The sequence below is a fragment of the Peromyscus eremicus genome, chromosome X (genome assembly GCF_949786415.1).
Source record: "Peromyscus eremicus chromosome X, PerEre_H2_v1, whole genome shotgun sequence".
Taxonomy (NCBI): Eukaryota; Metazoa; Chordata; class Mammalia; order Rodentia; family Cricetidae; genus Peromyscus; species Peromyscus eremicus.
Window position 1 is genome coordinate 66,481,676 of NC_081439.1, and position 26,073 is coordinate 66,507,748.

A 26,073-nucleotide genomic window follows, 5' to 3' on the forward strand; every position below is an offset into this window, starting at 1 on the left:
AGTCCAGGATTCAGGGACCAAGAGAGCTGGCCAATCCAGATCTCGGGTCTTCAGGGGTCCTTTCTTGGCTCTGCCTTGTAGGCGTGACAGTTACCGAAGCCTCAAAGGGGGTGGTACTTCCAGGTCAAAGCTGGAACAGCTACCCACTACAAGCTATCTGCACTTAAATGTTCTGATAAGTACTGACAAACTGTCCCTCATATAAAAAGGTATAACCAATTTGTATACTGATTTGTTAGTGGCTTTCTTGTACATACTTGTGGCAGGGTCCTATGCTGTTGTTCCCTTTGGGGGAGGGGGCCAAGTAGGCACAGAGTCAACAACACAGACTCTGGGAGAATGTTGAAACAACAAGCTCAGTTTATTCAGGAAGAGTCAAGCCTTATATACCCTCCACCTCACCCTGGGGGAAGGTCTGATGAACATGCATCTGCTGGTGTGACATGGCTGCCTCTCATTGGTCCAGGTCATCTCCAGATCATGTTTTAGCTGCTGTTGCTAAGGCCCTTAGGCAGACCTAGGTTGGTTCTCAGAAAGAATCTTTTTTACTTGTTTGGGCCAGCTGGCCCTCAAGCCTGTTAGGGATGAGTCATCCCACACATACTTACCATTCTTGTCTACTATCAATCTTATAGACTCTGTTAAGTCTCCAATCCCCCACGCTTCAGGCTGGTATAGCTTTCCTTGACTACTGAGAGAGTAGTACTACTGTATATGGGTTTAAAATGTTCAACATTTCCAGAACATTTTTTTATTTGTTGAAAATTCCATAGATTTAAATAATGCATTTTGATATTTGTCTACCACTAGGCCCCTGTTGGAACAGTGTTCAGAAATGTAGTCATGTGAGAATTCTGAGTGCTTGTAAGAACACTCAGAGGAAACAGTGTTGTGACCTCAGTTTAAAACACATAATTGTTAGACTGTTTTTGTGCTCCTCCTAGGTTTAGCGAATAGGAGTTTACTTCAGATTACTCGTCACTGCTTGCTGCTGTTACTCAATTTAATGCTTTAACTATCCTTTATATGCCTCTATGGAAAAATATATTTTTGCCATGTGTGGCTTGTCCTTGTAATTGTATACAGCTTGAACCCATGAGAACATTACTCATGTAATTTTTTTTAGCCCTCAGAGTATAAATTGTCTGATGCTCTGAATAAAGTTGGTGCATGAGACTTTGGCCCACCTCATTTATCAACTCTATTCTCTCAGGTCCCACCACCTCTAGAGTGGTGACACCTCCATCCAACTCCCCCCAAATGTCCACACTCCATCTTGTGCCCATCTTTATGTCATGTCCTCTTTTTAAATTTAATAATCCTGTGTCCAGTTAGTGCTGCCCATCTACTCATGCATATTAATATTGGCATATTAATAACAATGCCAAAGTAGTTGACTTATCCTTATACCTACTTGTAAGTGTAGCTCTCACACATCAAAGAAGCTTCCTTTTGCAACACACAGAGACTATTACAAAGATCCATAATTGCTCTAAATGCAGATTAGGGACCACGCCCAGCCCCAAATGATATATCTACAACACAACCCCCATACATAAGGCTCATGGAAAATCATGAATGAGAAGGTAGACCAGAACACCTGCTGCTAGATAAGTGTTTTATAGATATGATAGGAATGCTGCACTGATGAAATCTCAACTATATAGTAGCCTAAACAAGACCTGCAAAATGACAATATCATTTGACATACCAATATCGACTGGGTAAATTTCACAAGGTCCCACTCCTAGATGAAGAGCTACAGGCAATCAATGACTGATGAGAAGGGAGAATCAGTTTTCTCCAGGGATGAGCTTCCCGATAGGTTAGGCTAATTCTAAGTGGTCAGAGCTAGCACATAAAAGCAACACTAAAGGGGCTCAGTAGGTTGTGGTGTGTGCATATGTAACAATAATAATTAAAGATGTTTTAAATTTCAGAGTGTACAGTGACATGGGATCAGGAGGAAGTGGAAGTGATATAAATATAGTACTCATGTATGAACTTCTCAAAAAAAATAATTTAAATAAGTTTACTCTTGACAGGTGTGGTGGTGCATGCCTTTAATTCCAGCACTGAGAAGGCAGAGGCAGGTGGATCTCTGAGTTTGAGGCCATCTAGCGATACATAGTGAGATCCTGCCTAAAACAACAAAAACAACCAACCAATCAACTAACAAACAAAAACAAATAAGTTTCCTCTTATACGAGAGAAATTTATATTGATAGTTCTTAGAAGCACAAGTTTCTATTATGTATTAAAATGGAAATAGAAAATCAAGAGCCTTTCAAGTTTATCAATCTCTGTTGATGTGGGACACTGATGCTTTTCCACCACATGTGAAAATCCAGAGTAGAGATACTTAGTGCTGCTTCTTGGACAGTGACAGTGTACATCACTAGCTAATTTTCTTTTAGGGTTTGATTATCTACTTTATAGAAAGAGGATTTATACAAGCAAGTCCTATTAGCATTGATAGGAGTTACCAGATTAATCTTCTTACAGTGATCAGCAAAAACACTATAGTCTACTAGGATTTAAGTTCTAATGACTGATTGCCTGTCAAATAATCCTGAACCCTCATCATCAGATAGAGCAGACACAGCAACTTGCAGGGGAAGGACTTCTCACTGGAGTCCACAGCAAAACTGCATTAATGGAAAGAACATGGTCTTCAAAATGTGACTTGGAAAGCCGAGTGTTAAACTGCTTGGTGCTTTAAACAGCTATTATTAAACAGAATTCAAACATATCAAAACACTTTTTAAGAGTGTTAATACTCTATGAGCTCCATGGTGCTTGAAGGATAACACAGCTACTTGTTTAAAAATTCAATCAACCTTAGCTTTCAAAGTCTTGATTTATTAATAATCTTACAGATAAATTGCCAGTTTTGTAAGAATTCTGGTTAGCTTTTGAATACATTCTGAGGAGCTTCATGAACTATTTGGAATTGACAGAAAATATCAGTATTCTTTGATTATTTTGTTTAAAAAACATAGCTTAATGAATTACTTCTACATACAAAGAACGGAAGCAATTATTTTTCCTACTGCAAATAAGCTGTTAGAGACTCAAACAGCTAAGAGAAAAGCATTTCCAGTTTTTATTACCAAACATGAAAAAAGATTTTGGATTCTCTTTCTCTAAGATGCAAAAGCAGGTTGTAGGTGTTCAATGTACTGTAAAGTCATAGCTTATGCCTCACAACCCTCTGTAACACTGATCTCAGGATAAACTACCATCTGCTTTTGCTTAATAGTGACATTAATATTGGTTTCTAGAACATTTTGTAAAGTTAAACCAAAGCCATTCAAAGTTTGATAGTCTGCCATACAAATTTACCACTGTGGGTAGGTAGATGTCTGCAAATTAAATAAAACACAGAGTGGACAACTATTTAATAACAGTATATAAGCAGAAGACTAACCCAGATCCAAGACAATCTTTTTAGTTATTGGCATATACATACACACACACACACACACACACACACACACACACCCCTAGGTTTTTCGAGACAGCATTTCTCTGTGTAGCAATGGCTGTCCTGGAGATCAGGCTGGCTTCAAACTCACAAGAGATTCACCTGCCTCTGCCTCCTGAGTGCTGGGATTAAAGGTGTGTGCCACCACTACCTGGCATTTATATATTTTTAAAAGTGGTGTTTGGGATTAGTATTTTATACTAATCAATACACATTAATTTAAGTCAGTCTCCTATTAAAGAATACTTGTTATAATCAAACACATGCAGAGCTGACTATAAGCTAAGGAAATCTTCTATGAGGAGTGGAAGTGCTAGATAACAGGCTATCTACACTTAAAAGTTCTAGCAGGTACACTGCTAAGCAAAGTCTCTACCACTGAGCTGCACCTCTACCCTATACACAAAATTCAAATATGAAAGAATAGGCCACTACAGTGGAAAGGCATTGAAAAGTCTTTATTTCCTCTGAAAACTCCCCGTTACAGTGTGCAAATTATTATTCATGCTTTTAAAAATACATATAATAAAGTTTACTGAGCAAAAAGACAAATTATTCAATACCAATAACAGTACATAAGTAATTTGCAAGAAAATGGTTTTAATTCCTTTAAAGGATTGCTACTACTTAGGAACTAGAAAACAAAATTTAAGACAGAAAAAAATCTAGAAACAACCTTGCCAGAAATTAATAATTGTCAACAATCAACTTTATAATTGTGGATATTATTTTAGAAATTTCCTCTATCCTAGAAGTTACCCATGTTTGTGGCCATTTTACTTTAGAAAAATAGAAAGTGACATCTATTGTTTATGTTTTCTTGGGCAGGCACACCAACTAGAAAAAATATACAAAAGCAACATGGGATTAGTTATTGGATCTTATATCAATCACTTAATGATATGATTTTTGGTTACTAAGAAAACAGGCATGCATATTTAAATATTTTGAACATACAAGTAAAAATTCTTTGATAACAGCAACTTTCAAAGTTTAAATTACTGTAATATTTGCATTATGTAAAACAGCAATTTTATTCATATCATGTTAAACTTATGGTTTTACAACATTACCTTAATGACTGTTGTTGGTATTGTTTTGAAGTTAAAACAGCAAAAATAAGTATTTACTGGCAGTAATTAAGAAAACAAGAAAAAGCTCTTCAAATGTTTATTATTGCATTCTGAGGCAACAGGAAATAGGAAGAACTGTCTTTACAATCTTTAAGATTGTACTTGAAGCATTTCAACAATATATTTAGTAAATGACCTGGAAGCGCGATTGTTTGGATGACATCAAAGGAATGAAAAAAGCTACAGTATTAGCTAGGCCATGAAAGCATACAATAGTTGCTGCTGCTCTACAATTTACACAGCTGCGGTGTCGAAAGGTTTCTAGTTATTCTAAACCTATCTAGCCTAATTGTCTCCTTAGGTAAATGCGCATGCTGCATTTAGGAGGTCTTAACTCTAGATTATAACAAAATACAACATTTTTAGTGGTGCAACTTCATTGTGATTGTATTCCAACTGAATATCCCCATCTAAGAGAAACTTCCCTAATGCTGCCATGGAGAGGCAGGACCAATACCTGGTGCCGTACAGATATGTACTTGGCATTTAGTGCATGCCCTAGTTGGGCTTCACGAAACAACCGACTGAAGAGCTGAAGCTTTGTGACAAAGTAGGTTATAATGTGATTCTGTCCCTGATTTGTGTGACATTACAAAAGGGAAAGGGTACCACAGAGGAGAGAGGGCTGTACAGTGGGAGGTGCAGGCAGTCTGAGAAGACTAGCCTGGGAATCTGGGATGTTTGTCCTTCCTAAATTCAATTCAATCTGCAGGGGTCAGCAAGAGCAACATTCCTTGGATTTTTCCATTTCTTAAGACTCTGCTGGGAGCTTCCTTTGAAATCTTCCCTGAAACCTGGCCAGGCCAGGAACTAGCTGCACGTGGAGAACTCTATGCTTTTCACTGGAGCCACTGCTCACTGACAGGAAGCACTGGGTTTATTTATTGTTTATTTATTTACAGGTAGTTCTAGGTCCAAACTATTGCTCAAAGAAAGTAGACCACCAGAGCTTGGAGAAATTTAAATGCAGGCATTGCAAATAGATTTGCTGCCAATGTATAGCCCTAATGTTTTCATGTAAAGTGTGTATTACAGTTTATTAACTGTTATACTCTATTCAGTTCTCCATGGTTTCAGGGTTAGTTGCCAGAAGAGGAATATGAATTTATTAAGTATTTCTAAGACTTTAAAAACCACCATTCCACTTGTTACTAATGAGGAAACAGACTTGCATTTTAAAAATTTCACACAATAAATATAACACTGTGATCATGAGGTTTGTTTGATATATATCCACAGGTCAATCAATGAGAAAGTTCCAAAACAGTATTTTTCCAGAAGAACCATTGTAAGGATGGTGCTGCATTTATCTCATAACCACTCTGACATAGTAAGCATAGTATTCCACTTTGAATCTGGAGAAACTGAAGATAAGAAGTTAAACAATTTGCCTAATATTTTGAGTAGCACAGCCATAATGAAATTAGTTCTGGGAACAAGGAGGTTCGTGCTTCAGTTACCCTGATTTAGTAGAATCATGAAGGACCTTTTCCAAACGTTTGCTTCCATTCTTACATTTTCTCATCTTTGAACTTTAGCCAGTGTGTATAATATTACATCCAAATTACTAATTACTAACAAATCATTATTAGCAAAACATCTGAACACCTTAGTATTGACATTTTTGGTTCTTAACATAGAAAATAAAACCAACTTTTACCCCAAATATAGGCTTCTGGCCAGATTATGATAGCTTAGCTTTACTCTATTGTATTTACATATCCTTTTATCTGTTATATCATACCCAGAATGAAAATATAATTCAAATAATCAAAATAAGTATGTGAGCTGACTCTCCAGATGTGGCTTTCAACAAAAAAGATCCCAAGTGGCAAACAAATTTATGTGAACACCACATAATTACTAACTATGCATAGGATCCCTTTCACATCATAGCTACATTCCCAGGAATCAGTCCATTTATATTTTTCATCTGCTAATCTTACAGGTTTGTTATCTTAATACAGGCAAGTCAATATGCTTTACAAGTGTTTTATGTTCCTGGAAATGCCCTCTTTGAAGAAAATTCCCCTTTAAATTTCTGGGACTCATTTCTTCTTGTAATTTTGCCTATTGGTTGTTGTTTTCTAAAAGATTTCATATATTCTTTCCATCAAGAAGACTATAAAATCAAGAGGAATTTCCAAGTTAGGATATTAAGTCCGATGCATATGCACTACTCAGAGGGCTCCTCTAGGTTTCCCAGGTCTGTACTTTCCTTGGGAGTCTCTGAGTTGGCCTCTTGTATGACACTGGATTCTGTAGCTTCTTGCTGTGAGTTGTCTCCCTCAAGGACAATATCTTCAGGATTTGGTGGGGCTGGACAGAAGTCTTCATTTGGGCAGATTTGCTGGAAAAGTGTTTCTGCCTAGCCAAGGATGAAAGGACAAATTAATTTTTTGACATCAGCTTAAAATGTATGTGCATTTATGGCACTATCTAAAAAAAAAATCACATCTTTAAAAACTTATGTAAACAGATTTTAACCAGTATACGTGGCTGAGTTTAGTAGAACAAGGTAAGAGAATCAAAAAGCAAACATGAGGCTAATAATAAACAGATAGTAAATATGGCCAAGTCACAATAATCCACCTCACTGTTAAAGCTTTGTGTCATGCTAGGGAGCTTCTACTCTAGGCAACTGGTGAGGAAGAGTCATTTTAAGGTGTTAAAGAACACACTGCTTTCCTATACTGCTTCTCCCTTCTTTGTAATACACATTCAAGTGTAGTCGGAGGAAACTCTCCTGACTGCCTATTCCCAAATAACCAGTCAGAGGCTTAAAATTAATTACAAATGGTTTGGTCTATGGCTCAGGCTTATTACTAGCTAGCTCTTACATCTTAAATTAACCCGTTTCTATTAATCTATGTATCATCACATGGCCAGTGGCTTATCAGTACTTTCACATCTTGGTTCTTGGGCAGCTTGCTGGCTTCTCCTGACCCCACCCTTCCTCTCCCCAGCATTCTTAGTTTGGTTGCCCCACTCACACTTCCTGCCTGGCTACTGGTCAATCAGCATTTTATTAAACCAATTCAAGTGAAAAATCTTTACAGTGTACAAGAGCATTATTCCCCCCACAGAATGCAAAGACATCTATTTGGCCAAAACTTGACCATCTATGGCCCACAGGTCCAACCCAGACCACCTCTTGCTTTTTTAAATAAAAGTTTATTGGAACACAATTCTCATTAGTTCACCCACTATCTATAGCTGCCTTTTCTCTTTAATGGCAGACCTGAGAAGTTTCAATGAAGATTACACAGGCTTTATAACCTAAATATTTACCATCTGGACACCTTCACTAGATGATTAAAGATGATAGTCCTGAGAGTTTGGTGGAAGGGCAATAACAGAAACTTTTAAACTTTAAAGTTGATTTGAATTCTTTATTTTTTATTGCATATGTGTATAACATGCATGCCAAAGCACACATGTAGAAGCCAGAAGACAACATTCTGGAGTTATTTTTTTCCTTCTACTTTAGGTTCTGGGATTTGAGCTCAGGTTGGGAGACTTTCATGGCAAGCACCTTTACCAACAGAGCCATTTTCCTGCATTTAATATGGATTTGAAAGCAATTTGATTTTTAGGTATGCTTCAAATATATACACATTTTGAAACAGAATATTTAATATGTATATACATTAAAAATTTGAAATATTTAGTTGAATATATATGGATATGTATGTAGTGACATCTTGGCATACATAGTATAATGGTTACCAAAATCAAATGAACTAAATCATGCCTTAACTTAAATTTGGAAAGTACATTAAGCAAACTGATTCAAATTCAGAGTGACAAAAATCAAGTTTTGTTTGAAAATTCCACAATGATACGAAATACCTTTTATGCTAATTAAAAACAAAAACATTCATAGCTACCATTTTGGATGTTCATAGTTAGAACACTTAACATCTGGTTTCTTGAAGTATAAAGTGGAGGAATAAGGAAATAGTGATCAGACGATATACACTTTTAGTGACAAAATGACTAACTGCTGTGGATCTAATGTGCTGCTTAGTGATCACAGTTAACTCTGTGCTGTCTACTACAAATCTCTCAATTAAATACCAGACATGCTTACTTTGCTCTTCATCCTAGGAGTTCAGTATGGGCCTTTGCCAGAGATTCCTGGCTCCTACTGTAGAGGCTTGAAGACCTACATCAAGGCCTCTACTACTTCACACCTCAGTTCTCCCTGATGGCCTTTTGTCCTATATTTCCATCCTGTCTGTAAAAGTTCTCTCTCCCCTTTGCTTCCTCATGTAAACAGATGCCAAATCATGGGAATGCCATTTTCTGTTTCTTTTTTTTTATTATTAAGAAATTTTCCATTCACTTTACATACCAACCACAGATACTCCCCCTTCCCTCTTCCCACCCCCAGCTCTCCCCCTCAACCCACCCCCATCCCCAAATTTTCGAAGTCAAAGTCTCCCATGGGGAGTCAGCAGAGCCTGGTACAATCAGCTGAGGTAGGGTCAAGACCCTCCCCCGTGTGTGACATTTTCTGTTTCTTAAACTCTGTTCTTTCCCCACTGACAAAGTTCCAGCAGGAACCATCTGTCAAAGAGACAGTTTGTAAATCGGAGTAGTCGTCTTGCCTCAAGGACCCTGCCTCTTACCATAATCTATCTCTATGCGACTCTCAATAGTGCTTATGGAAAACAAAATTCTCTTTATGCCACTTCCCAGCTTAAAATCACCCCATTACTGACAAGATAAAACTGACAGTCCTAACTATTACATTATACACTCTTCCAGCCTACTTTCTCTGGTCCTACCTTCTATCATTTCTTTCAACCTCCAGATCTCATGTTTTGCTACACTAAGAAGTGGTTAGTTGGACTTTCTAAAACACAATGTTTACATCCTGTGCAGGTCAAGATGCTATTCTCTCCATCTGCAGTGTTTGTCTTTGATTTAAATGGGTCATGCTCCACATTTATCATGTCCCACCATACAAGGTTTTCATGGTCACTATACGTACTGAACTGGTGGCTTCTAAAGCTAGATCAAGTAGTATTATCAGTGTGTAAGTCATTAGTGCATCCTAAAATCATAAGCTGTCACATAGATACAAGAAAGTCAGATCTATATATTCAATCTCTATGCATTAACTGGTAAGAGGTGCAAAATTTCCAAATGCTAAAATGTATAATTTCAGCTGAAAAAGAAATATATTACAACTCTGCAGAGGCCTGTGCATTTTACATAGGCAAAGCCATGATAATATTCTGAGAGTTTTCATGAATAACTTTCTTATTTAGAAAACAGAAGTTGCCAATAGGTGACTGAGATAACCACATGATGATATACTGGAATTAGAGCTCAATTTATCTGAATAAACTGGCAATTTATAAATATTACTGATGCTCTTTAAAGAAGGCATATTTTTCCTCAAGTGGATATGATATGTAACATGTTAATGAGCATTCAAACAAACATTAATGGTGTTTTCTTCATTATATTTCATATAACCCATGAAAGTTATCTTTTTGTGAAGCAAATTACTGCATAAAAATATAGCCCCTTACCTGTAATGTTCTAGTATGCAGTATAGCTCACAAAAGCACTTGTAAGTCCTTATTTTAAAATTCATCTAAAAAGTTTGTTTACTCAGGAAAAAATACCAACCTAAGTTAATTGGCTAAAGGCGTTTTGAAATTTTCTTCTTTCATGAAAAATGGGTCACTAAAGTAAAAACCAAGTTAATAGTTTAAAACAATGCAAATCTTGAGCTATGGGTAGGAGTTGTAATTCCCTGTACGTTTGACATCATTCAGGACCTAGCATAATTTTCCAGGACCAATATTAGTCTCTAATGATGAAATATAAAATTATGGCAAAGGTTGGTTCACTGTTCATAGCATTACTGCTGTAACAAAAGAGATTTTTAAAGTTTCAGTAAGACCACTTGGTACTAAACTCACTGTTACTGGTGATAACATAATTGAATCCATGGTCTTCTGTGGTCTTAGAGTCAACCCCTCCCATACACACACACACTCCACAAAGCTCAGGGAACTGCAGACAAGGGGGTGGAAAGAAGATGTGAAACACCATTTTGTAAGAAAGATATAGCATGGCAACCATGAAACTATGTTCACAAAAGTTGGGCCCTCATACCTCTCAGGTATGGAAGGAAATGGGACTGAAGGGGGTCTACCACTCACTGCTGATCTATTGGTAACCAACAGAGTTTAGGATTGGGGAAGCAGAGTATCTAGTTGCATACTCCCTAGTTCAGGCCTTCAAGGTTAGTTTCAAACTTAGAGTCACATACTTGGCCCTAACCAAACTACATGGGGATATTAAACAAATCCCAAACTGATAAATAGGGGAAAGAGATTTGTAGTGTGCATGCGTGCGTGTGTGTGAGTAAGGGGATTACTGATAGGGTTGGCAAGGAAATAGGAATGGGTAGATGAAAAGTATTTAGAATACACAATGTACATATATGAAATTATGAAGAACAAAATTACTAAAAAACAAAAACAATATTAAATTATCTATTTGTTCACTAAACAATGGATGTGACAAAAGCATCTGACAAAAGTTTACACATTTGTCTCAAAGCATACCTTCTCTTCTTTTTTTCCTATCAAGGTAAAAAAACATGTTTTGTAATATGCCCTAAGGAACTTCTGCTTAATGGAATCAGAGTGTACCTTTGGCGCCTAGAATAAGTGGGTACTTCTTCACAGCTCTACCTAGGACTAGCCCATGTGGATTTATTATACTTCTTGGCAATTATAACAGCAGCTTTGGGGCACTGACTTGAGTCAAAACATTAATGGTGTTATGTTCATTATATAAAATGACATCACTCATTCTTTTCTAAGATTAAGAAATGCATTAGAGCATTATAAAATTATTTTACATAGTTTACTCATTCTACCCTTCTAGAAATGGCTCAGGTTATTGCAGAATAACATTTATTTTTCAAAATATGCACCAATAATCCAACTGTTTCTATTAGAAGCATTATTTAAGAATACAGGCATTTTAAATTCATTTTTAAGAATATATATTTCTAATATCTTCATTATTTATTCTCAAAGTAGTACTCATAAATAAGCCTTTATAATTCCTTATATAACTCAAGGAGGTAAAATAGCTGATAAAAGTATATTTAACGTAGCACTGTAGTTCACAGAAAAAAAAAGCCAAACAGTAAATGAGAAAGAAAGATGTTTTACTATTATCTTTTCCCTCTTCCCAGGAGGATAAACCACTCACTTAGCCCAGTATATCAATTTCTTAATACAAAACTGAGAAACACCAATGCCTTACCTGTTTGACTGCATTATCATTTCCTAGCCCACAGTCTGGGCCAGAGCACACATAAACATTGGATGGTAAATCATTATAACAATCTCTGCTGATATCTGAAGAATCTCTCATATTGAAGTAGAGTGCCCACAGAATCCTTGGCTTTTCAACATGTTCATTTTCTAGTGGTAGAAATAAATTTTATCACATTGAAAAACATAATTTACTATACTGTACGGGCAAATATCAATAAAGCTATGACGACATTATAGTAAATCGGACATTTTTATATATAAGCGATTATTGAATGCGAAAACACAAACTCTAAGGGAAGTATATGGCATTTCAAACAATGAACACTTTTCAATCCAGGACAAGTTAGATTTTAGAAATTATTTTGAAAGGTTGGCAAGATGGCTCAGCTGGTTAAGACACTGGTTACCAAGACTGAAGACTGGTGTGCAATCTCTGGAACTCACATGACGGAAAGAGAGAAACAACACCTGAATTGTCCTCTGACCAAATGTGCAGTGTTGTGTACACATGAACACACAAATAAATAAATAAATGCAATAAAATATTAAAGTTCTTACATCACACCCACCTTTAAATTATCTCCTCTAAGTGAAAAGTTACCATAAATCATGTTACACATAAAAAAATAACTTAATGTTATATAGTAACTTAATAGTATATACATATGAAATGATAATTATAGAAAATGACATTATTCAGAATAAACAAAAGCATAGCAAATAGAGATAGGAATTAATGGGTACTTAGAGGTCAGGGAGAGGGGGTTGGGACAAAGGTCAGGTCGGTATTTATGGATATGGAGTTTCTTTGGCAGAGGGCAGAAACAAATGTTTTATAGTTGTTTCTAGAGATGTTTAGACAGTTCTGTGAATATACCTTTTAAAACTTAGAGTTTTACTTAAAATGTGAAAATTGTATGGCATATGAATAATATCTCTAAAAATATTACTTAACATACAGAATTTAAAATGATATATTCTAACTCTCGTTCTAATGCTTTATGTTATTGGATCACAAAATTAATGGGAAACAACAAACAAAAACAATTACCAAAAAATGAGGCAAATAGGTTGAATGTCATTTTGAGTACAAGTTCACTCACTGAATAGCAGCCAACCATTATGCATGTTAGGCAATGACATAGGATCTGGGTACACACAGATGGAGTAGACTTAGTTCTGATTCTCCTGTTTTTTAAAAATTTCTCCTAATGCAGGGCATAGCACACAAAAAACATACATTAAATAATGTATAAATTGACTTTAGTACTATTCTCAATAATCAAAATATAAAGTGTTTATAGAAAGGTCCAATCTTGTTAGCCTCAATTCCTACAGCCTATTTCTTATTATAGTAATGATCACTGCTCTGCCTCTCTTCTTTTAAAATGTTACAATTAAAGTTTCTTTGGTTGAAGACAGAAAATATTGCTGTTAATATATGTATTGATTATAGTTTTCTCTAGCCCAACTCTGCCAAAAATTCAAATTCTACATAATGATAAGGAATGTTTATGACAATAGTCCAACTCTGTGAGATACAGTGTGAATCATCAAGAAAATGCTAACGGTATAATTATCCAGTTACTGTTCTTATTGAATTACTAAACAATGTAGAACCATTTTTAGCTAAATAAGCCACTGAATTAATAAGAATGTCCTAGGCCCCAGGATAATTTTATTTAATTTTAAATCTCTCTACTGTAGGAAGAGCAAATATGCCATTTGTCTAGTTTGTTCTGAACAATTCATAGTAATTAGTGTGAAAAGATAAGGAGCTGAGTGAAATAAGTGATCTTATAAGGAGTCTTTAATTTTTCATAATTGTTTATTTTATGTGGGTAGGTAGGTGTTTTGTCTGCATATATGTCTGCACCATGTACATGCAGAAGCTAGAAGAGGCCATAGAATCTCTCAGGAACTGGAGTTCCAGACAGTTGTGAGCTACCATGTGGTTAATAAAAATTGAAGCCAGGTTCTTAGGAAGAGGAGACATTCTTAACCACTGATTCCTCTCTCTAGCCCTAAGGGATCTCTTACTGATGCTAAGATTTGAGTCCTAGGTACCACTAATTCATGCAGGGACATATTAGGTAGCAAAAACTACTTATTAACAAAAGAATGTAAGAAATATACTTCAGTTAAAATCATGTGGCTTTTATTAAATTGACAGTGAGTTTAGCTTCACTTAACTGTGAGAATTTACTTAAAACCACCACCTATGAGTGATGCATCAAATACTGCATCACATAGGGAAATGCCACCTATGTGTAATGGCATCAAATACCACAGCAGGGAAGTGAGCTAAGGTGTGGAAGGTCTTTAATAGGGCCCAGGTCATATCTAGGTATATATTAGGTGAGCCTATCTTGTAGTTCATAAATGTTCTCTGCCTCAGACGACAGCCTTCATTCAATACAAGACGGGTGAAATGAATAGCCCTACAGATTTTAGGAAAGAGATTTCACAAAGGTTAAGGCTTTGACAAGAAACTATGTTGAAAGTGAAAATTGACATAGTCTGAAGATCAATGGTCTGGATACAAGGGAGCCATCAAGCTTTGACCTTAGAACCTTCAAAGAGACATGTAATTGCTTCATCTTTCTTGGAGGTCAGCTGGAGGCAGAGAGAGAGAGCTGGAAAAATAATATGCACTCTGAAGCAAGTAATTGTCAAAACTACTAAAGCTGATAAACAATTGCTCATTTCAATCAGTTAGATGATGTGCTGGACTAAGGAAGTAACAGCTGACATAGAATAAGATTGTGTTAATTAAACAAGTACATATCCTGAATAAAGCAGGTAAAAGAAAAATAGACAAGGCAAACCAAATGAAAGCAGTAACTATCTATAGGTGCATGCCATGTGCAGTGAACAAGTAAAGTAATTTAGTTAAGCTGCTTAAGCCCTGGAATATAAAATTGAAATACAAAACAAGAAATTAAGAGATGGCATTTGATTTCCTGGTACAGCAAATATTTAGTACCTTTGCCAGGCAGCAAATTAACACTTCATCTATGCAGGGAATTTGTTTTAGGAAGCATTGCTGTTAGAGATAAAAATGACTACAATGGAATGAGGCAACTCCACTAACCAGGCAGAATGGAGGGAAAACAAATTAAAAAGTCAGAAAGATGATGCTGTCCTAATATTACATTCTAGACATTTTAAAGTACTGTATCAACAAAATTCTTGCTTTACCATGTATTAGAAAGTCTTGTATTATAAATAAGAAATCAGTAAAGTTCTGTCAGTGAGGTTCACATACCACTCAGTTTATCACTTCTCAATGTTTACAAGGATATTGTAGACTCTACACAAGAAAATTAATTGTAAGCAATGACCTTATTTTTTCTATAGAATAAGGCTCATTAAGCACAAATCATCTGATATTTCTTTAGATTAAAAAGTAGACAAGGATTTAGAGATATCTGATGTGCTTAAAGGAGCCTGGTGGGTGGGTAAGAGTATAATTATTTCTTTGGAGAGGGCAATCTGAAGAGCTCTGGCTGATATCCATGAACCAGAAAGGTAAGAAAGATAGGCATTGTCTTCAGAATCTTACTACAATTCCCCACATACACTGTCAATCAGTGTTATAGTAGTAAAGAGATCATCATCCTTTTCATGAAAGAACTTCCTTTTAAGGTGACTAGGCTAATTTTCATAAAGGTTTATGATGCACAACACCATATAGAATGTAGAACTCAAATGCAAAAAAAGGCCACACGACATTATTCTGTTACGTTTCAGCAAAAAATATTTACAATGTTCTAAATCACAAAGTTTCAGATGATTGTCAAATAACCAAAACATAATAAAAGCCTGTAAAAATACAAGCTTTTGCAAGAGAAGGACGTATTTTAATGTATTAAAAGTTCATATTGCTCATAAAGTTGCTTCTCCCTCATTTAGGCAGGAAAATGAATTGAGTTCGCTTCTGCAGGTGACTTTGCCTCTTTGACCTGCCATGGCCCAGTGCTCACTTTATCTGGTGATTCATTTTCAATAACTCCAACAGTATTTGTTCTGACATTTTAATTAAAATATGACCACTACCTCATCCTGATGATAAAAAGGCCTATGTGTCAGTGAAAACTAGCTTTGCAGTGCCTCGGTGCACCTGAGGACCCCTCTGGCATAGTTCTTGCTAAAGAATTTCACTCAGCTTCCAAACAATACATCATTTCTAACTGGGATCACTTTCACCATTAAGATTAATCTTAAAAATCTAAAATGGCTAGTGGATGCTAGTTAGCGAACATGTAATTTCCGCAAGCCTGATATGTAAACCAGAAAATTAAATGCATTTAAAAAGTGAGGAATAATGATATGTTTAGTGTATTATTTGGCACAGTCATAAACTGAAATTATAACAGAGACATTATGAAAAATTTCAGAAATGAAAACAATACTCATGGTTATGAGCAAAGGATAAAACCTATGACTCTACACAGATTGAGGGGTATGGTTGTGTATGTTACAACACTGAAATGAAATTTTTAACGGTAACTCAAACATTTCTACAACACATTCAAATAAAAAATATATATAAATGAACTAAATCTAAACTCAAGTGAAGCTTTTTTTAGATAAAAAGAATTTATTCAACTGGGGATTTCACAAAGAAATTACATTAGCAACTATAAATGGAACACTTTGTCAAATATGTAAATGTTTATATCTCACTATCATCTCTGTATTAAGAAAGGAGTAAATAGAACCATTAGGAATAAAAACAAATGGCTGGCTATCTGAATAAGTGTATCATTTAAAGAAAACAGCAATGGAAGACTGGAAGAAAGTCAAAGGAATCAAGCAAACATGAAAATGCTTCAGTGAAAAATTACCTTTACTTCATATACATGAGGAAGATCTATCACACTACATTTCTGACCACTGACATACTACATATGCGATATTTGTTCCAGTAAGAGCTACTAGTTGTACCTTGTTTTGTTTTTTTTGGGGGGTGGTGGTGGTAATTTTAAAAATTCAAAGTGGAAAAGTATTCTTTAACTATGAGTCAGAAACAGATATTTACAGAGCTAAGTATTTGGTATAGAAGTAGTACTTAAAGATAATCATTTAATAGTTAGGACTTGTATACTTGCCAAGTAATATTTTAATTTTCTGAAAGTTAAAGCAACATTTTAATAAAGTAATATATGCTTTTTCATAAAAATCCTGTAAAATAAATATAGTTATGAAAAAGTACCTGTAATATTACCAAAATTAATTGAGAAATTTCCCAGTACCTTCCCTTTCTCAGGCATGTATTGAAAGACCCCCAGCCTCCCCGCCTAACATAGCTTAGCTCAGCTGCTTTTGAATAAAGCCTGAGAGGTACTGAGGAGCTCAGTTAGCCACCTGGCCCCAGAGCGAGGAACTAAAAGGTCAGAAAAAGGTCGGGAAAACACCCTGTACCCTAGACAGAAGCTAGGCGTGGGCGAGCTCGGGGAGAAACCACGAGCTGACCTGGGTTTGAACCTGGCCTGATTCGAATCATCCAATCAGAACTGGCCTCATTTGCATCATCCAATCAAAACCCTGTAACCAGGCTTCTTGCTTCTGTACCCGTGCCCAACCCTATAAAAACCCTCTGCTCCAGCCCGTGGGCGCGCCAGTCCCTTGAGCTTCTTGAGAGACTGTGTCGCCCCGGGTACCCGTGTTCCGGAATAAAGCCTCTTGCTGTTTGCATCTGATTCGTGGTTTCGGTGTGTTCCTTGGGCAAGGGTCTCTCCTGAGGGAAGACTGCCTTCAGGGGGTCTTTCATTTGGTGCGTTGGCCGGGAAAAGAGACCCCCTGCCTCGGGACCACCGACCCACTGATAGGAGGTAAGTTGGCCGGCCACTGTCTGTCTTGTCTCAGTCTGTCTATTCGTCTTCTGTTTTCGTCGGGCGCCCTAATTCAGGTCAGGTCTGATTCAGGTCAGGTCTGAGTCGGTGGTGGGGGCTGAAGGAGCTGACGAGCTCAGACTTCGCCCACCGAAACCCTGGAAGACGTTCCACAGGTCACTCGGGTAGGGGACGGAGGTTCCTCCGCTTCCCCGTATTTCGGGTAGGGGACGGAGGTTCCTCCGCTTCCCCGTATTTCGGGTAGGGGACGGAGGTTCCTCCGCTTCCCCGTATTTCTGTCTTCGGTTTTACGCCGAAGCCGCGCAGCGCAAATTTCTGTCGTCTGTCTTGTCTTTTTGTTTATCGTTACTTGTCTAACACTTCTTTATCTAGAGACCACCATGGGGCAGACCATCACCACCCCACTGAGCTTAACCACGGACCACTGGTCTGATGTTAAGGCCCGAGGAAACAATGAAGGTGTCATTGTTAAAAAGAAAAAATGGATCACCCTCTGCAAGGCCGAATGGGTCATGATGGATGTTGGCTGGCCGCGAGAAGGATCCTTTAACCTCTCTCTTATTTTACAGGTGGAGGGCAAGGTTTTTGCCCCTAATCCTTATGGGCACCCCGACCAGGTCCCATACATCGTCATCTGGAGATCTCTGGTCGAAAACCCATTTCCATGGGTCAAGCCTTTCCTCCCACAGCCCCCTCCAGTCTCTGGGCCCTCTGTACCCCTCAACCCGGACTCTTCCCTTTACCCTGTGCTCCCTCACAAGGAGACTCCCAAGCCCCCTGTCCTTCCCCCGGACCCTAACTCCCCTCTCATAGATCTCCTGGTAGAGGAGCCCCCTCCCTATCAGGTTGGACCCGCTCGGCAACCGGGCGGAGCGGCAGCGGCTCCCGCCGCTGCGGGGGCGACGGCGGCGGCGGCGGCGGCCGCGGCCGCGATCCGGCCGTTAGCAGAGGCTAAGGTTTTCTCAACCAGCAGGACCTCAGATGAGGACAAGGAAGATGAGGCCGACTTGGGACGATTGGAGCAGCTCCTGCAGACCCTCTTAACAGTAGAGGAAAAGCAGAGAGTTTTCCTGGAGGCCCGGAAGCAGGTTCCGGGCGATGACGGGAAGCCATCCCAACTCCCGAATGTCATCGATGCGGCTTCTCCCTTGACTCGCCCTAACTGGGATTTCAATACGCCTGAAGGTAGGGAGCATCTACGTCTCTATCGCCAGTTGCTCTTAGCGGGTCTCCGAGCGGCCGTTAGAAGGCCTACCAATTTGGCTCAGGAAGGGAATATGATACAGGGAAAGGAAAGGAATGTGATACAGGGAAAGGAAGGGAATGTGATACAGGGAAAGGAAGGGAATGTGAAGGAAGAGACACCCGCTGCACTTCTAGACAGGCACCAGGTATTATCCTATCATTTCAGAGCCAAATTGCAGCGGTTGGAGGGTTTACAGGTGTTAGGGTTGCCAGACCTAATGAAGGAAGCAGAGAAAGTATTCGATAAGAGAGAAACTCCTGAAGAGCGTGAGGAAAAGAGATGGCAGAAACAAGAGGAAAGGGATAGGAAGCAGCATAGGGAGAAGAAAGTTCTGGCCGCTGTTGTATCTCAGAGACAGCGGAGAGAGGGAGACAGGTCGGGAGAACGAAGGAGGCCACCCCAAGATAAAGATCAATGTGCTTACTGCAAGGAGAAGGGACACTGGGCCCGAGAATGCCCCAAGAAGCCACAAGGACCCCGCCGGCCCAAGCCCAAGACCATGGACCTCCTTAGTCTGGAGGACTAGGGGGGTCGAGGCCAGGAGCCCCCCCCTGAGCCTAGGATAACCCTCAAGATCGGGGGGCAGCCCGTGACCTTCCTGGTTAATACTGGTGCCGAACATTCAGTCCTAACTCATGCCGGAGTGCCTCTTAGCCGGCATTCTGCACTGGTGCAGGGGGCAACTGGAAACAAGAGATATTATTGGACTATCGAGAGAAAAGTTCAACTGGCTTCAGGGCAAGTAACTCATTCCTTTCTGCACATCTATTTTGATGAGAAGGGACCGAGGGTCACGGGCCCCAGAGGGGGCCCTCTGCAAATCCTGGCCTTCAATTTAGAGGAAGAGTACCGCTTGTTTGAATCAGAATCCCCGGAAAAGTCACTTAAGGAGTTACAGGACTGGCTGAGAGAGTTTCCCCGAGCCTGGGCAGAGACGGGGGGCCTGGGGTTGGCACGCGAATACCCCTCTCTTGCCCGTTAAGAAACCGGGGACAGGGGACTACAGGCCGGTCCAGGATCTAAATCAGACCCCGTGGCCACAGGATGGCCTCCCTGCCTCCGCATGATGGCAGCCATTGCAGTTCTACTTAAGGATGCCGGGACAATGGCATCCCAGCCAACAGGGAGCAGCCAGTTAATGGCTATACAGGACACTCCGGAGCCTCCTCCGCCCGGGAGAGAGCCCATGCCATACAGCCCCGAAGACCATGAGCTAGCAATTGGCCTCCCATGCCGTGGAGGCCTTGGTCCGACAACCGATTGAAGAAAATGGGGGCGGGCTGGGAACAACGGAGGCAAGCCTATATATTAGGGGATCTGGTGGTCATGCCAACCTCCCATACCCAATATATGCTGAGGTTCCTTCATGCGCTGAAACCAGGACCGGGTGCTTCAGCAGGTATCCTCCACCTGCCCAGCCTGTGCTCAGGTCAATGCAGGAAAGATTCATTTAAACAAAGGGGCTCGTCAACGAGGGCATCGCCCAGGTGTACATTGGGAAATAGACTTCACGGAGGTTGGGCCCGGACTCTGTGGGTGCCGGTGCCTCCTGGTCTTCGTGGGCACCTTTCCAGGATGGATTGGGGCGTTTCCAACCAAGAATGAGGCGGCTAATATGGTAACAAAGAAACTGTTGGAAGAGATCTTCCCCAGGTATGGGATGCCTCATATATTGGGGTCAGACAATGGGCCGGCCTTCGTCTCTCTGATAAGTCAGAAAGTGGCCAAATTATTGGGGGTTAATTGGAAACTATACCGCCCCCAGAGTTCAGGACAGGTAGAGCGAGCTAATAGGACAATTAAGGAGACTTTAACCAAATTAACGCTTGCAACTGGCACTAGAGATTGGGTGCTCCTACTTCCCTTGGCTCTTTACCGAGCCCGGAATACTCCTGGGCCGCACGGCCTAACCCCTTTTGAAATTCTATATGGGACCCCACCTCCAGTCGTGAAATTTCCCCATCCTGATATCTCATCTTTTGCCACCAGCCCCACTTTAGAAGCACATCTACAGGCCCTCCAGCTGGTGCAGAAGGAGATCTGGAAACCCTTGGCTGGAGCCTACCGAGAGCAGCTGGACAAGCCGGTGGTCCCCCATCCTTTCCAGATTGGGGACTCCGTTTGGGTCCGGCGCCACCAGACTAAGAATCTAGAGTCACGGTGGAAGGGGCCCTACACTGTCTTGCTGACCACCCCCACTGCACTCAAGGTCGATTGCTGCATGGATCCACGCCTCTCATGTGAAGGCTGCCCGGGAGACCGACCCAGCAGGAACATAAGGTCATCTCACAAACTGGGGAAACGGTCTGGCAGATGCCTTAAACTCCTCCACCCACCTGGGGGGGGGTGCATTGGCCGGATCTGGGATGCCGTCACCCTCAAGCAAGATGTAGATTCGCCCAGTCGGACTTTTATGTCTGTCCGGGGCGATGGGAGGGGCTGGGCCCTCGCCAAGAAATGCGGGGGGGGGGGAAGGAATTTCTTCTGCGCCCAATGGGGCTGCGAGACCACTGGTGCAGCATATTGGAGTCCTAGCTCCAGCCCAATAGAGGTTTCAGGAAGGCTACAGGCGGGGGGGGGGGGGGGGGTCTTGCTCAGCTGGGTCCACCGAGATCAGCCAATTCGAGCCCGGGCTCTGACTCCCCCTAAACATAACTTTCACTGGCCCGGGGAAGGCTGGTAGAAACTGGCAACGGGGGCGCACTTGGGGGCTCAGGTTATATGAAACCGGATATGATCGGGGCGTAGGATTCACTGTCGAGCTTGAGATTGAGGAGGCCTCCGCCCCTATAGGCCCCAATCAGGTTCTCTCTGACCAGAAGCGCCCCTCCTTACCTGTTCCAGCACCCCCGAAGATTGCCCCTCGACCCAGTTCGATTGCCAGCCCAGGTATAACTCCGGCCACTGCCAGGCCGCCCCGGCCGGGAGCCGGAGACCGGTTCTTGGGTCTGCTAGCAGGGGCTTACCAGGCCTTAAATGTATACTAACACTCACAGTCCCCCTCCGGGCCAATGTCTAGGGACAGCCCAACATAAGCTCACAATCTCAGAGGTGTCAGGACAAGGACTATGTCTAGGGAGCGTCCCCCGCACCCACCAACACCTGTGTAACCACACCCTATCCATAAGCGCTGTCTCTGGTTATGTCACCGGCCCTAATGGTACCTATTGGGCATGTAATACTGGGCTTACCCCCTGCGTTTCAGTCTCAGCCCTCAATGCTACCTCTGATTTTTGTGTGCTCATCGAGTTGTATCCAAAGATTGTTTACCATACACCAGAGGAGATTTACCCACACTTTGAGATGAGACCCTATCGGTATAAGAGAGGGCCGGCGTCTCTCACTCTGGCCCTAATATTGGGGGGGGGGCTGACTATGGGAGAAATAGCAGCCGGGGTAGGGACAGGCACCACCGCCCTAATGGAAACCCAACAATTCAGACAGCTCCAAGCGGCCATGAATCAGGACATTCGGGACCTAGAGGAATCAGTAAGCGCCTTAGAAAAATCCCTGACCTCCCTCTCTGAAGTAGTGCTCCAGAACAGAAGGGGACTCGACATCCTATTCTTACAGGAGGGAGGGTTGTGTGCCGCCCTTAAAGAGGAATGTTGCTTCTATGCGGATCATACTGGGGTGGTAAGAGATAGCATGGCTAAATTGAGAAAACGATTAGAACAGAGACAAAAATTCTTTGAAGAGCAACAGGGATGGTTTAAAGGATGGTTCAGAAGGTCCCCCTGGCTCACCACCCTCATTTCCACCCTTCTGGGACCCCTTCTGATTCTATTACTCCTCCTGACGTTTGGGCCCTGTATCCTAAGTAGACTTGTCCAATTTATCAGGGGACGCGTCTCTATTGTTCAGACTTTGGTATTAACCCAGCAATACCAAAGGCTCAACCAGATGGAACTCGAGTCACGTCACCAATCTTCCCCATGAATGGAGGATTCCATTCCCGAGATAAGAAAATGGGGGAATGAAAGACCCCCAGCCTCCCCGCCTAACATAGCTTAGCTCAGCTGCTTTTGAATAAAGCCTGAGAGGTACTGAGGAGCTCAGTTAGCCACCTGGCCCCAGAGCGAGGAACTAAAAGGTCAGAAAAAGGTCGGGAAAACACCCTGTACCCTAGACAGAAGCTAGGCGTGGGCGAGCTCGGGGAGAAACCACGAGCTGACCTGGGTTTGAACCTGGCCTGATTCGAATCATCCAATCAGAACTGGCCTCATTTGCATCATCCAATCAAAACCCTGTAACCAGGCTTCTTGCTTCTGTACCCGTGCCCAACCCTATAAAAACCCTCTGCTCCAGCCCGTGGGCGCGCCAGTCCCTTGAGCTTCTTGAGAGACTGTGTCGCCCCGGGTACCCGTGTTCCGGAATAAAGCCTCTTGCTGTTTGCATCTGATTCGTGGTTTCGGTGTGTTCCTTGGGCAAGGATCTCTCCTGAGGGAAGACTGCCTTCAGGGGGTCTTTCAGTATTTATGTGTATAAATGTATATTTTGATAATTATGATTTTTTTGTCTATAAGTGTGATTATTTTCCTTTAACAATAAAGACTGAACATTTCTTCTCTTATTTATGCAATAACTGTTCAAAATCCTTAGTAAAGAAGTATGTGGGAGTTATTGCTGAATACTGAACTTTAATTCAGGTTCAGTTCAGTTCATGAGATATCTAAGAGGAATATCATGTTACATTAACTTTTCACTACAAATAATCTATTTTCTTACCTGCTTCCATTTCTGTATATGGAGTAAACAATTTCTGTACTACTTGTTCTAAATCTTCTCTTGCTGTTTTAGAAGACATACAAGTTAAATGCACCAAATCTGAAAAACAAAACCGAAACCAAAAACATACTCACTTCCTGCTCATCACAACTTTTATTCATATTCAAAGCACTTAGTATCTATCATACGTAGTAGTGATTGAGCCAATCATGGTTCCTCTGTTCCATGAATTTACAATCTAGTAATGAGGATACAGGTAAAACCAATGTATTATGTCATACAAAAAATTAAATGTGTACAAATGATAGTTAAAAGAAATCACATTAATACCCAAAGGTAAGTAACAGCTGAAGTTAATTTTGCAAAACATAAAGTAGTCAAGCTTATGAAATCATCTGTATATGCACACACGTACACACACACACACACACACACACACACACACACACACACACACACACACACACACCAGGGTGGTGGGAGGGAGCAAAGTACAAGATTTCCACTCAGAAATACATAGAAAAACATACAGGAGTACATGCAGAAATGACAAGTCTAATATCTGAGAGCGCTGGGTGAGATAGTATAGCATGATTATATGATCCTGTTTTTTTTTTCCCCCATTTTCTTATGCTTTCTGTATCTGTAATGTCAAGGCAGTTTTTCTCTCAGGCCTTGGTGTCCTCCCGATTAGGCAGAAGGGGTGGAATTAGGTCATCTGCACTACCACTGATAAAGTCTTATGAAGCCAACTCTCTATTTAAAACCACAATTTTTTAATGATAATAAAATCTTAAACCAAAAATGGACAGTATTAAAACCTGAATATAAAATAAGAGTAAGCAAACGGCTGTTGAAAAAGATAAGAAGTCTATTCCTCAATGTTCTGAAGTCAGAATACATTGAATTTATTCACTACATACAAACACACAAATCTGTTCCAAAAGTTTTTTTTAAGGAATTTTGCAATACAGGCTAGTCAACAAATTATGGTTTGTGGTATCACCAAAGAAAACATAATTTATATGTATAGGGATTGATGTGGCTCATAACTTATCTTTCACATATATTCATAAAAGCCAACTGTAATTTATGCAATACAGCACAAATAAGAATACTTGGTTTTGTCCATAAAAGTGAAAGGGTCAGAAAAATCGTTTTCTTCATAGTGCTAAATGGGGAAATGAGTTTGACATATGTCACACAATTTGGTTTCATAAACCAACCTTGAAAAACTTGACTCAACTTGCAATTTCATGGCAAAATTTAATGTTAAAAAAAAATCACTCCAGAATGTTAACCTAAGGTCAAGAGGAAAAAATTCAACTTATTTATTAAATAAAATCTCCGCTTTGTAACAATACTAACAAAAATAATTTGAAATATCACATTTTCAAGCAGCAACTAAAAATTGAAGAAGACACTGAAAACTGTTTTAAATTATCTAAAGTTGTTTGATGAAAGGTGTGCAACGTTTTCCTAGTAGGCTTGTAAAACCAGAAAGGAGTATGTAAACAAGATCCTGTATAAAACTTTAGATTATACATTATTATATATGATAGTCACAAATCTAGAATCATACCACATATAAATAACTTCGAGTAACATAAAATCCCAGAATAAAACAGCTGTTACTGCCTGATTATTATGTATAGAAAAAGATTTCAAACTGCATAGCATATGAATAACAACTATAAAAAACATGAACTTGAATGTCAAATGGAAAGGTTGCAGAAATGATGTTTGCTCATTCATAAATGATTTTAGAATAAACAAACTTCATTTAGGATGTAATATAACTTGTTTAGCTTTACAAAACACAATAATGTCAAATTCTTAACAACCCCAGTAGCACAAAACCAAATTAACCAAGGGAACATGAATTTGAGTTGATGTAAAGATTTTTAGAACTGTAATAAGTGACACAATAATTTACCTAATCCATGGCTGCCGAGAAAAGGAGTGTAGTACTAGATGGAATGAACAGCTTAAGAAGTACTGGTCTCCACTTTCATTGCAAGTATAGTAATATCATCACATTTATCCAAAGGGATTTTTTGCACATAGTCAAAAACCAGGGAGTGTACTTGTTTTGCTTTCCTAATTTTTTTTAAGCACCCAAGATGTTACAACATTTACTACCCAATCCCTCACTAAGGACTTATTTATGCTAATATTACAGATATTACACGCAAGCTTACTTATCTTGTTTTTTAACCCTCTGTAGAATAGTTCTGGCAAATGAGATATCCTAGGAGACGTATCAGTGTTCCCAAACAAGTTTTGTGAACAGTTATTTCTG

At 39.9% G+C, this 26,073-nt stretch overlaps 1 protein-coding gene across 1 annotated transcript in view; it reads right to left on the reverse strand.

The window, feature by feature from the left end:
* Positions 1-4,725: 4,725 nt before the first annotated feature.
* Positions 4,726-26,073, reverse strand: part of Chm (CHM Rab escort protein) — a 167,155-nt gene continuing 145,807 nt past the window's right edge. Inside the window, exons 13-15 of the mRNA XM_059250822.1 lie at positions 23,772-23,870; positions 11,926-12,086; positions 4,726-6,988 (exon numbers count right to left, since the gene is read on the reverse strand). Coding sequence (XP_059106805.1) covers positions 6,797-6,988; positions 11,926-12,086; positions 23,772-23,870 — 452 coding nt within the window. The 3' untranslated portion in view covers positions 4,726-6,796. The remainder of the gene's footprint in view (positions 6,989-11,925; positions 12,087-23,771; positions 23,871-26,073) is intronic.